The sequence below is a fragment of the Nothoprocta perdicaria genome, unplaced genomic scaffold (genome assembly GCF_003342845.1).
Source record: "Nothoprocta perdicaria isolate Ctin4 unplaced genomic scaffold, notPer1 scaffold_223, whole genome shotgun sequence".
Classification (NCBI taxonomy): domain Eukaryota; kingdom Metazoa; phylum Chordata; class Aves; order Tinamiformes; family Tinamidae; genus Nothoprocta; species Nothoprocta perdicaria.
The window spans coordinates 436,099-450,460 of record NW_020455431.1 but is presented as its reverse complement, the minus strand read 5'-3'; the positions used below and the strand labels follow the sequence as shown (position 1 = coordinate 450,460).

General features: G+C 36.1%; 1 protein-coding gene across 2 annotated transcripts in view; it reads left to right on the top strand.

Annotated features, from left to right (window-relative positions):
• The window catches only part of NUDT14 (nudix hydrolase 14), a 56,908-nt gene that overhangs the window by 32,834 nt on the left and 9,712 nt on the right, over positions 1-14,362 (top strand). For both annotated transcript variants that reach the window (XM_026039217.1, XM_026039218.1), the window contains exons 3-4: positions 8,038-8,102; positions 13,100-13,337. In XM_026039217.1, the coding sequence (XP_025895002.1) occupies positions 8,038-8,102; positions 13,100-13,337 (303 nt within the window). The remainder of the gene's footprint in view (positions 1-8,037; positions 8,103-13,099; positions 13,338-14,362) is intronic.

Sequence of the window (14,362 nt, the reverse complement as noted above, 5' to 3'; positions counted from 1 at the left end):
CGGCCAGATCGTTTGGGCTTTATGGAAACTTAATCCTGTATGTATTTTTCTGCTTTATGTCCTCGTGTATTGTAAGACACCGTGAAATAGAGCTCAGATGCTCTCTTTGTGTAAGAATTATCAGAGTAGATTTCAGATTGATAAAATGCTGCTTTTTAACGTAGGTAAACTCTTATTTCTTGGGTGGCATGGGCCTTTTATGTACRGCAGCTCAATGTTGTGCTGTAAACCTTGTCTGTCTTTGTAACATCTCCTTCAGGGTGTCGATGGTGCGGAATTTCTGTGATTATCTTCAGAGATAGCACAGAAGATAATGTGTTTTCAAAAAACTGGGTGTAGTTCAACAAACAGCAAAAATGATAAAAAGTTTGAGGAGATAATAGCTGAGAGAAAAGGTAATGATGGCCTGGGCATGTTCATGCAAAGGATAACCCAAGAGAAGAGAAAAGAATTGCAGCTTATCATAAAAAATGTAAAGGGATGTAATAAAGCAGACAGGAATCATTTAATTTCATCAGTCATCAATGACAGATTGAGAAATATTGGTCTTATAAGAAARTACACTTGAAAATGAACACAAAGAAGTCGATTTTATCAAGAGGCATAAGACAGTCTAAGAGGCATGTTCTGTAATCACTATCATTGAAAATGCTCAAGTCTAGACAAGGAATCTGTTTATCAAGGATGCTATCAGGGTAATGGTATTTTTCCTGCTATTAGAAGGAACAAACTTGGTAAACTGTTAGTTTCCTTTCAACCTAGTAATTACATGATTTGTTTGCATATGGTATTTGCAAATAAAATTCACTTAATGYCTGATTTCTCTTCTTTTTTATGCTGAAGCTTGACAGAACATCTGTTTATATGCCAGGAATTCTGCAGGCTTATTTACTGTCTTTTAGATGTCTTATTATTGGATTATGTTGTTAACTTAAGATCTGATCTATATAAAATCATAGCAATGAGGCAAAAATAATTGTATTTGGCACTGTAAAGATAAGAGAAAAATGCAAAATCAAAAGCCAGATTTTCAGATTCCAATTCCTAGTCTTTAAGTATCTGCTATTAAAACACCATATAGCATACGAACTTTCTCAACTGTATTACTAAATTTGGATAAAATGTCATTAAATTTTCTATTTGGGGCTTCCCTTCCTGGGAAAGGTTAAATGTTGCCCTTATTTTACCCCTAGGTAAAACTAGGTAAAATGTGATTAACAGTGACTTTTTCTCAGACTCTTCTTGTTAACCAGGGTAAGAGAGGATGATTATACTTTAGAAGAGCTTGCTTGTTATTACTTCATGTTTCATTTTTGATGCATATGAAACTAAATTGCTGTAGTTTGTGTTTTACTTTAGGTAGTTCAGAAAGCTTAAAGCTTTGTTTGTTGTTGTTTTGTTGTGTATTTTTTTGTGATCTGTCTTTAAAAGTTGGTATTTTAGAACTATGACTTTTGTAATTTCAGAATGCAGTCATACTGCTGCTGTTTAGATAGATCACTTACTGTTTTTATTACGTGGTAGGAATTATAAAYGGCAATTTTACAAATAATTAAGATTCAGAACAAAAGCCAATTCAGATTCTTGGCATATGTTGCATATAGTGGCACATAAAGCTTTACTTAATCAAATCAAATAAATTAGAACAAAACCTGAATTTAGTTATTAAAATATTTTGTTAAAAGAATCCTATTAAGATTCAGGGTGTCATTTCCAAGGGTATCCTGGGATACAGGCCAAAATATGACACTTGAAGAATGTTTTTGAGAGCAACCTGCTTTGATGTCTCATTTATTTTGCTGTTGAATTTGCTTTCYATTTTGTTGTTGTTGTTGTTATTATGTGAAAACAGAAAGGATTATTTATTCCAAAAGTTTCTGATGCTTCTTATTCTTTGATGGATTGATTAAGCACCCAAGTACAAATTAGTGCATTACAAGTAGATAAGTTTATATTTTAAAAGAGTRTGTATATAGAATTGTTAGCCCTTCTTAATTTGTTCTTCTTCCAGTCTGATGATTAACCAAACATATGCTTCCTGCTGTATGGTGTCATGAACAACTTCCTGCTGCAGTTCAGTTTACTGAAACTAATCTTCCTTTTGTTTTTTTTTTTTTTTGTCTAAAGTCGTATTTATTTTTCCTAAACATACATGTCTCACCACTTTATTCTGGTTTTACTTAATGCCGAATGTATTTAAATTGTATTGGAAGATCATTCAAATTTCATCAGAACACAGTAGTCTTCTAGAGGTCTCTAATTATCTTTCGCCAAATCCACTTTATCTGTGATTAGTATGAAAGGCTGAATGTTTTTGTCAGGAGCTTATAGCTTTGCTTTTGTAATAGGCTGCATTTTAAGCAGCCAATTGGATTGGTGTTGCCCTTTGAAAAATGTAAAATGCTTTGAAGGAAGACTTAAATGAACCAATAAAGATTTTGCAAGCACACACATTTGATCTAAGGACTATCTGCATTGTGGCTAAAAGCGCTGGGAAACTGGAAGAATTGCACTGCACAATAATGAAAGGGTGCAGCTTTAGTGCATGTCTGTTCTGCAAATGAGGGGACTGTTTTCTCTGGCTGAAGATACTAGGTGCTTCTCTGATAAAAAGGAGAAGATAACACTTACAGAGGCCATATTAAAAGTTTTCCTGGTCACATCCAGCTRGGAAGAAATTAATAGTTAATTTGAATAGAGAAGTAACGCAGGGAACCTATTTCTTTATTTAACAAAGATGCAAAAATACTTTTGAAATACCTGAAGATGAACTGCACCTTGCTTATGTATGAATCCCCCAAGAGAATTATTTTTGATTATTAGATCAAACAAGCCTGTGGTTTTGTTTGTTTGCTCTAAAATGGAAAGTGCAGCCCTTTTTGATTAGGACAAGAAAAGGGTGCTTGTTAGCTGTTCTGCTTTTACTCTGATCTGGGGTACTTCTCAAAGGTAGTATTTAAAAAACTAAATGGAATGATGGTCTTGATGTGGTAAACTGACATGAAAGCTCTAGTTTGCAACACAGTACGAACAAAGTAAGCTGAAACTCCATAACTTTAAGAAGAAAATCAAATGTATACTCTAAAGCTAATATAATTGTAAGACAGGTAAATGGTTCATTTGTCTTACTAACTTTCCTACTAGGTTAATTCATTAGCTCCTTTATGAGCCATATAGTCAAAAACACTGTGTTTTATATCTGCAAGTCAAGATARATATACCTTTGTTAATATTTCTGTGGTTGCATGCTGCTTTAGGTTATTCTGATTGCATCTAGGGGATTTTTAATAGCAAATACCATTTGTGAATCAAGGGMACTGCCTGCATCAGCTCCTTGCTTTTATTCCTGCATGCCATTTTTGTATTTACTTTTTTGGAATCTTCCATTCTATTTCCATCTCTCCTCTCAGAATGGTAACTGAATAACTATGTGCTCCAATATTTTTTTTAATCAAATAACTCTTCCTAGAGCCTTCACAAAAGAAGTGAGATTGTCATTTGCAGGCAGCACAAAGAATATTACAGACTTTGAACTAATTACAAAATAATTCTTAGCCTTTAAGGGTAGGTTGAAGTAGCTGGGATTAATAACTGGACAGTCCTGGGTTTTAATGCCAGGGCAGCCTTTTTAGGTGCTTTCTCTTCTAATATTCCCTTGGGATCAGAATTCATGTGTGTGATATGCCAGGCATCTATGCAAGGAGACAGCAAGTTGCTCTTAGAATGATTAAAGAGAGGGCAGTTTCTTTGCCCTTATTACCTTATCAATTACTTAGCATACTGCAGTATTAGTACAAGATTATCTTTAAAAAGCCTCGTCTCCAGCCCTGAGAGTCTTACTCATTCACAGAAACACAAGAGAATCTTGTCCTTTGCTTTGCTGTTACTGTGCTATGTTTTATTTTTTTCAAATACACATTTGTAAAATGTGCATTAAGGTCGTAACTAAGAATAATGAAAGGCCGAGTTAATCTTTATTAAAAGACTTTAAAAGTTTGTTTCTCTCTCRCAAAAAGCAATTAGTTAGTGTTAGCAATTGCTTGTGGATTAACTGTAGCTGAGGTCAACAACTGACAAATCATYAAGATAGAAGATTACTGAACCAATGGATACAAGGCGAAATTCTGTTTCAACCCAAAAAGGAGAAAAAAAAAAGGCAGACAAAAAAGATGGAGAAAAAAGAACAACAAAAAAAAACTCCTTGGAGTATTGAAGCTTTCAAAGTACGCATTCTTATAGCTTTGGCAAAGCTGATTTAACTTCCTGAGGTGCTAGAAGATGCTTCAAAAGAATGATCTTTCTGCCCTTTATACATATATGAAAATTTTAATAGGATGTCAACTCGCTTTATTTGGTTAATTTCTAAACTTCAGCAAGAGATGCTTTGGAGGATAAAGGATATATTCAGGTGGGTATCCTGTCTTTTAATGTGAGTGTTAAATGTGGAAGAGGAATTAAGAATCTGGATTCCCATATTCTAGATGGCTGCGGGTCTGCTGTATGTAATTTGCACCCCTTAACTTACATATCTTATGGAAACCTTAATACCATTGTAGAAGCCTAATACCTGCCTATTTCTGTCAGGATTTTGTTTGTTTTTTTTTTTTTTGAGTTGAGAGGCTAATCAGTATGTGAGAACCTCAATTGAATAGTGCTTTAAAAAAAAAAAAAAGGCATTTGAAAAGAGTCTTTTTGGTGTCTGTTTAAGCGAGTGGCAAATCCTAAGAGCAGGCAGGCAGCTGCCAGTGTGAGTGCACAGTAGAGTACACACTGTTCAAGTACACTCTAACTGGGCTTTGCAGATATCTTACTGACATTTTAGGCTTGATTCTTCCTTAAAGTAATTCAAAGCTACAGCAATTGTTAATGAATTTAGAGAAGGACAGAATAGTATCCCGTGTTAAGGCACAGAAACCTGCTTGCATCCTTGTTTTTCTTGGGATATAGTCTCCCTAACTACAGTGGTGAATTATTACCTGTATAGAATTTCAGGAGGAAGCTGAGGAGGCCGAAGGCAGATYAGGCCAGCAGTTTCCACTGGCCCTGGACAACTATGTACGAACCTGCATGGCCTCTTAATATGTCTATTTTAGTGTGGTCCCTAAGACAATCTCTGACGGATGCTGGAGGAACAGCAGGTAAACAATCATTCTTGGATTATGGTGAAAGTAGCACTCTGCTACCTGGAATGATGATGATGTTGTTGGCAAGTCTGTACCAGAATAGTTTTGCRTKTGTGCAGACATGCTGGGCAGCTTTTTAAGGTATAGAGACACATTTTGGATCCATCATCATTCTGTTACACTTGAGAATTTTTTTTTCTATAAAAGAAAACTCCATATTGGCCCGATACACTGCTGAGAGACATGTGCATGAATCATATTGTTAAGTTAGGACTTYTGCTGTTAATATCAGATAAAATTCTTGTCTGGGATTTACATCATTCTAGGAAAGCCTAGTGTTTGTTTGTTTGCTTGTTTTGTTTTGCTTTGTTTGGTCCTTGCTTTTTGTGATTCCGTGTAGTTAGCATGATAACTACACAGATGATTCCAMTATTCACTATGAATGTTTTAATTATTTATCTTATATTTTTACTTCCTATTGATCACTTAATGTATGTACACGTATAATTCATTGCAGTACGATTCACTGCAGTATTTTTAAAAAATGTCTTTGAAACATGAAATATGTATGTAGTAATGGTATTTTACCTTTGAAGGATGCATCTGCACCTCTGCATTTATAGTAGCTAGTCGTGTTCAACAGCCTCTATAGTCAGTGAAGATAGTAATCTTGAAATAATTTTGTAAAAAATCTTTTACATTATGATTTAGAACTCTAGAGGACAAAGACTTTCAGTATCCTGCCCTTGTCTTATAGGCCAGACCAAACAACTGAACCAGCATGTTTGGGCTGTTACAGCAATGAGGAACCTCACTGAAAGGCTAAGTGGATCCTCCACTGAGATATAATTAAACAGTCTTTCCCTAAATTACTCTGATTTTGAAATACCTCTGATTAATGCAGTTTTAGGAAGGTTGGTAAGCTATAAATCTCAAAAYCCATGTCATTATTTCATGCTGTCTTTTTTTTAATGGAATAAAGAGTACCACATTGCATTTRTAGTGTAACACCCATCTAAAGAAGTTTTAAATTTGAAATTTCTTCCCTAACTCTCCAGTTCTGATGAGAAGTATTAGAACTTGTGTATTGTCATTTGTTAAAAATGTAAATTTATGCTGAAAATTGTTTGTCAGTCACTAAGCAAATTGAAAGTAATTAAACTGAAAGTTCTACAGATTTGTGCCATTTCTGTACCCTCTCATCTCAAGATGGTGTGAGAAGCAGACAATTGTAATAACTTGCTGCTACTCCTTTCCAGCTTAATTTGATCTTGTTCCTTAATTCTGACAGATTGTTTTTAATTTTCCCATCTGTTCCATAAAAATCTGAAATGATTGACTCTTAGGAAGAAATAATGTCTAATAGCAGAGCCATTTTTAATGAGAGCTGCTTTGARTTATTTAATGAGATATGCCGAAGAAGGCAAGCCAAAGACAAGACTGGGTCTGGAGTGGTGGATGTAGAGAATGGTAAAAGGCCTGTGTATCCTTCAGGAAATTCTAGAACTTTAGCTCGAACTGTTTCTGATTCCAGCTATTTTATTATAAGCAACAATTAAAAAATATATTTAAAAAAAAAATCAAGGAAAAAAAAACACCTTATTTTAATGCTTTTCCTGCCTTTGGACATTACCCCTTTGGGGAGAAATGGTTAAAAAAAAAAGAAAAAAAAGGTCAAAGAAAATACTTATGTAACCTAAAAAACACTTGAGGTTCCCATTTAACTTCAGCTCACATCCCACACCATAACTTGAAGATTCTCATCAGAACAAGGCTTTCTCTATATGTAAATACAATGAATATCCACTTGCAGTATCTTAGAAGGCTAAAATCTTTGCTTTAAACTAGACTTCAAATGACATCTCTTGGGCAGGAAGCTATCAATATGCAGTAGGGGTCTTTGAGAATAGCACCCATGAATATAAATGTTAGCATCTGGACTTTTCTGTTTTTGACTTTATACATTTCAATAAACATTATTTTTAATAATAATCAAATAGAAGTTTCTTTAGCAGCCTGTGAAACTTTAAAATTCAATGAAATAGTGAAAATAAATATACATCTCTTCTGGAAAGAAAGTTGAGAATTGGAAAYTCTGCAAATATGCTGTTATTACCTAATCTGTTGTAGAATTCAYGGAATAATAAATGAACTTTGTGACTGCATACAGGGAAGAATATCATATGAGAGGATGCTACTGTGGTAATGAGCATAATACACACTTGCTTTTGTGTGTATTTTTTATAAGATAACCAGGCTAGGAAGGAGACRTTTTTTCTGCCTTTTTTCTTTTTTTTTGAACCAAGTAAAATCTAGGGGTAATTTATTTGAAAGAGGAAGTAAGGAAAATCAGTACTCAACAGTTTTTGTTTATCTTATACTTAGAATGCTTGGCCTGTCAGTTTTTACACGTTTAGATTAGGCTGSTCTCTGTTTCTATGGCTCAAACTCAGTGAGTGGCCATGAATAGGAGATGCTCCGTGCTTATGCACRGAGAAGGATCTGGTTGGATTAGATTGTGCCAAAGAGTTTGATTATCCTAACCTGAGATTAAGATGAGGGAAGAAAATACATTTATTTTTAAAGAGTTTCTTTTCCTTTTTGTTACTATCCATATMCCTAGAATTTGTGTGGATTCTTTTCTGTTGGGGTGGAGGATTTGATTGTCAGGTTACTTTCTTTTCATGGAAGGAGACAAAAGTGACCTAATTTTAGATGAATTCTCTCTTTGGCAGCATGACCGATTACCTATTACTTTTGATGGATTTAGGACACGTATCTTGTTGTTCTGCGGTTTAGTAATAAATATCCTGTATATTTATGTAGTTAAAATAAAATTCACAAGATGTAAGTTTAATAGTGCTGCATTAATCCTTCATAAGGCATTGATCTTTGTTTTTATCTTCTCCCTTAGTGTGTCAATCCTGATCTTTAACACTTCTCGGCAGTGCTTTGTTGTGGTGAAGCAGTTCCGCCCAGGTAATCCTCTTTTTTTAGATTTACTTTTGCTCTCTAGTGAAGCAAGCTATTAAGGCTTTAGCAGTTAAAAGTTGGTGCATCTGTGGTGTCAAAATCTTTGTTCCATATTCTGTTTCTTTGTATTATGGGCCATGCTTTTCAGTAGGTCAGAATTTCTAACCAAGGGAATTTCCATTATACATGAAACAAATGACCAGARTAGCCTGATGTTCTGGTTTTAGGGTTAGTCCTTGCCCTCTTTTTGATGAAATTACAACAGGTTTATAATGAGCATGCTTGTGTGCGAAGTTTCATCTTGACCTGTMTAGTAAGAAGCTTAGTGCCTAAGCACAATCACAACAGTCCTTCTTTTTGTAAAACTCAACGAATAGTAGCTTATGTATTATTGCRAATTATATGCTTGAGAATTTAAATAAGAACAACACAGGAATATTTACGCATTTTCATCAATCCATGGAGAGTTTTGTTTTGGCATATATTATGAATTTAACGGCTTTTTTATTTTTACTTTTTGTATCAGTTATTTTAATTCACAGTATTATTTACAGTTCAAGGTTAAAAATGAAATATGTATTCTCTGCATGTTAATTAAAAAATCACAAGATATTTCACTGGCTGTTGCTAAGAGACCATTTCAAGACTGTTCATGGTAGACTTTACTGGAAACTTTCTAGGGTCGTTTCATCCTGTCCCTACCAATAGTATTTGGCAGGTAAGTCAGTGTTGTGCAGCGCTGTTATGTGGATAGTTCATGCTTCCAATGCAGCACTATGTTTAGAGAGAAAGAGTTTGTTTATCTATTCATTGATAATYTACTGCCATTTGCCAGTTAAATAAAATAAGTTGTATATCTGTTGTCCCCTCTCAGGCAGTCTTACACAGTTAGGTTGCAAAGGCTTTCAGACACACTTGTATATATATCRATGAATAATGGACTGTGAAATACTCCCCAGTGTTCTGAGAACCCAAAGCAGTGTATGATGTGAGCCTTTATGTAGGAAAACTAAAGGCAAACATATGAAAGAGAACTTTTAAAAATAAGCAATATTACYCTTTCTATTAAGGGTATATGCTTAGAGTGTGGGGAGGCGGTGGGAGGATGCAAAACATGGGCTATAGGTCTAACTGCAACCCAGGCATGTCCATTATATCATCTCCATGTAAGTACCAAACCTGCAAGAGGACTCTGCCTCAAATTATTTTTGTTATTGTAATTTCTGTTTTTGTAATCAGAGGTTGGATCTGTTCAGAGAGCTGGTATTAAGGACTTGTGGTCAGTCAGACATCCCACAGCAGCTCAGTGATCGCAATCATGCCCATTCATTGCTCATACTGCTATAATTGTGTTTCCATTATCTGGTTCTTCTCTGCCTTGCCTGCCTGGTGTTTCCACAGAGCAAAAATTAAAGCCAAATTCTTTTTTTCATTACTGCAGCCATCAGGACCCCACCAAGACTGGAACACAGCTCTTTACTTGGGAGCAAACAGCTGTAGCACAATCACGGGCACATCCCCAGCACACATGGTTGTTGACTTATGTGCTTGCCTTTCTTTAGGGTGTGGTTTTGTGGCTGGTTTTTGACCAGTTAAGTCTGTGCTGCTTCTGAAGGCAGCAATCCCTCTTTGTATGTACATTCCCACCTCCCACACTTCAACAGTGCAAGCCCTTACGCAGCCATAGCAGAGGTCTGCTATGGCTGAAACAGGTGAGTTTTTTTGTGCAGGTTAGCTGGCTGATGTGAGTGGTCACAGAAAGTCCATATTGCCTTGAACAGATGGCAGAAGCACATCTGGAGTGGACTCCAGAAGACAGAGGATAGGACTTTTTGGTGGCACTGTGGACTTAAGTCGTCTTGAATGGTAATGAAATCTTACATTTGGCAAGAACAGAGAATGAAAAATTATGTATATATTTCAGTAGTTTCCATATCAGATCCTCATACATGACTCATGGGCCAAGGTCCTTGGCTATGCTCATTTTGGTAGTCAATTGACCACACATTTTCAAATATAATTGTGGTATTTGTTTTTTTCAATGACTCAAAATAAACAGCAAGAAAGATTTGAGTCATAAGCCATGTTTTGTTTCAGGAGGTACTAAACATTGATGCAATCAAAGAGAAACCAAAAGTTTAAACAGAAACTAGTTGTTTCCCCTCAGTTAGGTCCCAGTTACCCTTTTCAAATCCATACTGTTGTCCCTTTGTCTTTTGGAAGGGCAAACAAATCTCTCTGAGTCACCTGAAAAGGCTGCTTTGAATAACAGTTATCATCCGATTTGACTAATTCTTCTTACCTTTATCCTCCTGTGCAGAAGGATATTTCATTGCATCACTTCTACTGGAGTCTCTGCTCTAAGATTCCCTGCAACTGAGTGGCTCCTGGRTAATTAATCAAGATTGTTAATAGGCCCTACACGGTTGTCTGAGCCCTCACCACACTGCTGCTCGTCACTGGTGCACATGTGAATGAAATGGCCTTGTGATGGAGTGGCTGTTCTTAACCAAAGCAGTGTAAGCCATGGGAAGACAAGAGAGCAATCAGACACATGATTAGAGGTGGATTACTCTGCTGGGACGTGAGGTCTTGCCTCTAATGTCTGCTCTCAAAACTGCTTATGCATTTGCAATAAGATGAGAACAGAAATAGTCGTGGGAGAAGAGAGGAGAAGGGAGAGTTGATGGCTTAGCCAATTTACACAGACATATTCTTTATCTGTATATATTTACACACACACATATATATATATATAGTTATACTGCATCTCATCTGGCGCATGCATACAGTTATGCAGCTTCAGGAGAGGTGCTGGGAACCCTCTTTGCATAGAATCATATAATTCTTAAGGTTGGAAGGGACTTCTAGAGATCAGCTAGTCCAACCCCCCTGCACATGCAGGGTCACCTAGAGCACATGGCACAGGCTGTGTCCAAGCGGATTTGGTACATCTCCAGAGAAGCAGACTCCACAACCTCTCTTGGCAACCTGTTCAATGCGCTGTCACCCTCGCTGTCAAGAAATTTTTCAACTTCCCTAATTCATTAACACTATGAATTTGAACTTTCCTCACCCCGTGAGAGCCAGTGAGTGTATGCTCTGATTCCTTGATGTTGGACTCATGCAAAAATGCCCAGTACCTTTTCTTTTCTTGAGAAGCTGGGTGTCCACTTTGAGTGTTACTGTAGGCCACGGTGTGCTCTGAAGGGGTCTACTGTGTTGAATCCTTCTGGGAATGGAGGATTTGATCTACGTGGAGCCCAGCTGTGCTGAGAGACAAAGAGAATGGAAGGTGCCAGCTGGAATGACAGGATGTTTCAGGGAGTCAACAGGCTCTGAACAGAGAGTTAGTTTAATCGTGGTTTCATGCTTCAGTACCTTCCATCTACCTACACCCTCTTTTGATGCTGAGTCCTTTACCGGGATGCCTGTGTTACTCCTTTTTTATTTGCAAATTGGAAAATGTACGCCCTCCAAGGATCTGTCGCTCAGACTTTGTGTGCAATAAAGTTGCCACCTATTTATTTTTTTTATATATATACATATATATGTATATATAAAAGCCCTACTCATTACTCATTCTTCAAATAAGTAGAGGCTCCTTTCCTTAAACATTTGTATCTAAAGGGTCCAAGTGTACATCCTGACAACATCCTTAAAAGTCTTAAGTTCTGGACAAGTTCCTGGTCACATTGTGGGTTTTTTGGGGTTGTTTGTTTGTTTGTTTTAGCCAGATTTAAGTAGCTCCCTTCTCAGTGTGCTGATCTCCTTACCCTGCACTTTCTACGTCTCAACAAGCATTGAAGCAGGAACCTGGGCACCAAATTCTTTAGAGGTCATGGGCTTGAAAATACGTCACTGTACCTTTATGCTGCAACACTTTCAGGAGAACTTTAACAATTTTCAGAATTAATGAACTAAATCCAGTAACTTGAAGAAGAAAAGAGTTCTTTAAATACAAGCTCTTTTAAATACCACTTCTATAAGATTTGGAATGGGAAATAAAAAATAAGCAAATTTGGTAACTGTGTTATATAAAATATAAACATGAAATATTTTAATAATCTCAAAATATTTAAAATCTCAAAAATARTCTCAAATTTTAATAAAGCTTTTATTCTTGGTGTTTTTACTCTCCAGTAAATACAGTAATGTTTCCTTTAAAGCAAGGATAGCCATGAGACAATTTCTAAGAGGAAACATAGGGAATTATACCTGTAAATGAAARCTGTAGTGATCTAGAATTGTCAACAGTGATTCATTGTGTAGTTAAATGCAATCCTGCAGTTCTTACTTGGGCAAAGCCTCCACTGAGATCAGCACAAAGTTTTGTTTAAATATGGGCTAAAATATGCAATTGCACTTTCTGTGGGAGTGCATTACTGTCGCAGCTGTTTGTAGATTAATTCAAAATGTCTTTTTCAAATTCCACACAGGAATCTGTGCAAGGAACTATATGTTCAAAACAGGATTTTCTTTTTTTTTTTTTTTTTTGAACAAACATACATGCTTTTTATATCCTTTCTAAATAACAGCTGAGTTGACAGGCTGAAAGACTCATCATTGTGCACATGGTACATAATGTACAACCCAAGTTTCCTGTAAAATAACTGCATAGCTAGATTAAATCCTGGTATCCGTACTGCCCAGCAAATGGAAGCTGCTTGGAGCTTCTGGGACGTAGACTTATGGGATGAACTAACTTCCTTTTTTTTTTTTTTTTTTTTTTTTCTTTTTGCAGGAACTAATCCCAAATGATGTAAACAGAAAGAATGTTTGAGGATAATTCTGCAGATATAACCTCTTATGTATAAGGTTGCAATAGCAGTGTGTCATAATTTTAATAGGCAACTGACCTGTTTTCCCTGCTGCTCTCAGGTGCCATGATGTTTTTTAATTCCCAGGCAAAATTAGTGCTTTTTTTTTCCCATTTAATATGAGTGCCAATTTATATTACTTTAAAAAAAAAAAAAAGTTTCTTTTTCTTTTGTATTTTTCAGCTGTTTACATGTGTGAAGTAGAAAGGCACTGTCCTCGAGTCTTCCAGAATCAGGACAGGGAGAATCTGGGACATCTAGAGGATCCTTTACCTGCTGTGGCTGGAGTGACATATGAGCTCTGTGCTGGCATTGTGGACAAACCAGGCCTTTCCATAGAAGAAACAGCATGTGAGGAAATCTCGGAGGAGTGTGGCTACAATGTTCCGGCTGCAGACCTAAGGAAGATCACCTCTTACAGGTAAATAGCACTAAATTAACACTCCTACCTTTATTGTTTCAGAGGCAGATTTCTGAAGTGGCTTGACAGTAAATTAGTGTTCCTCATTTAAGTCAGGTTTTGGTGAAACAAAGGAACATATGGAAGTATGTAAAAGCTATAATCTTCAGAAAGAGAGGAGTATTTACCAAGAGGTAACAAACTGTATCTCAACTTACAATTATGGGATGATTTCCAAATAAGAATTAGTGTATTGTGATTTGTTCCACAGGGCTCTTAACAGGGGAATTTGTTATGATGTTAGAAAATATTTTGTCAGAACTGTATCAGGCTTTTTTAATCTATGATTATTATTATTATTATTGTGATTAACAAGAGAACCTCTGAAGATGGACTGTGTTTTTTTACATTAATAGAACTCTACAGCAGCATGACAGTTTGCACAATTAGATCTCTTTGTAGTATTAGGGTCATAAAGTATAAGCAATTTAATTTTGTGAACTGGACAGTAATGAATATAAGGGATTTGTGGTTTGAGTGTGAAGGTTCTTTATGTCATTTATTGCAGGGCCTTAAAATCTATTAGAACAGATATTAAAATGTATCAAAGCATACATTAGTAGTAAAGGGAAAACCTACCATGAAAGAGGAAAAATACAAGATGTCAATCATTAAAAAAATCAAGAGAAATTTTGCACACAGCTATAATCCCATTATAGCGCCTTCCCACCCCATAGTATTGTTATTCCAAACATATGTATTAATTTTACAGAGAAAGCTGCAGGTTTTTTACTTTCTTTGTCTTGCTTGACATCCCTGTTGAACTAGGCCCTGCCATTGGTTTTTAATTTGGGAATTGAATACAAATCCACAGCTGTCAATCCTGGCAAATGTTATTTCCTGCTGGATTAGCAAGCAATGCTTCGGGGAGTGTGGGGGGTGAACTGCAGGAGCTGCCTCTTCCAACTCCTTGAAACTAGATTAAGGGTTTGTTCTACTGATAGAAAAAGTGCTTTTTAGGCATATGAACAGAAGCTGTCCATGGC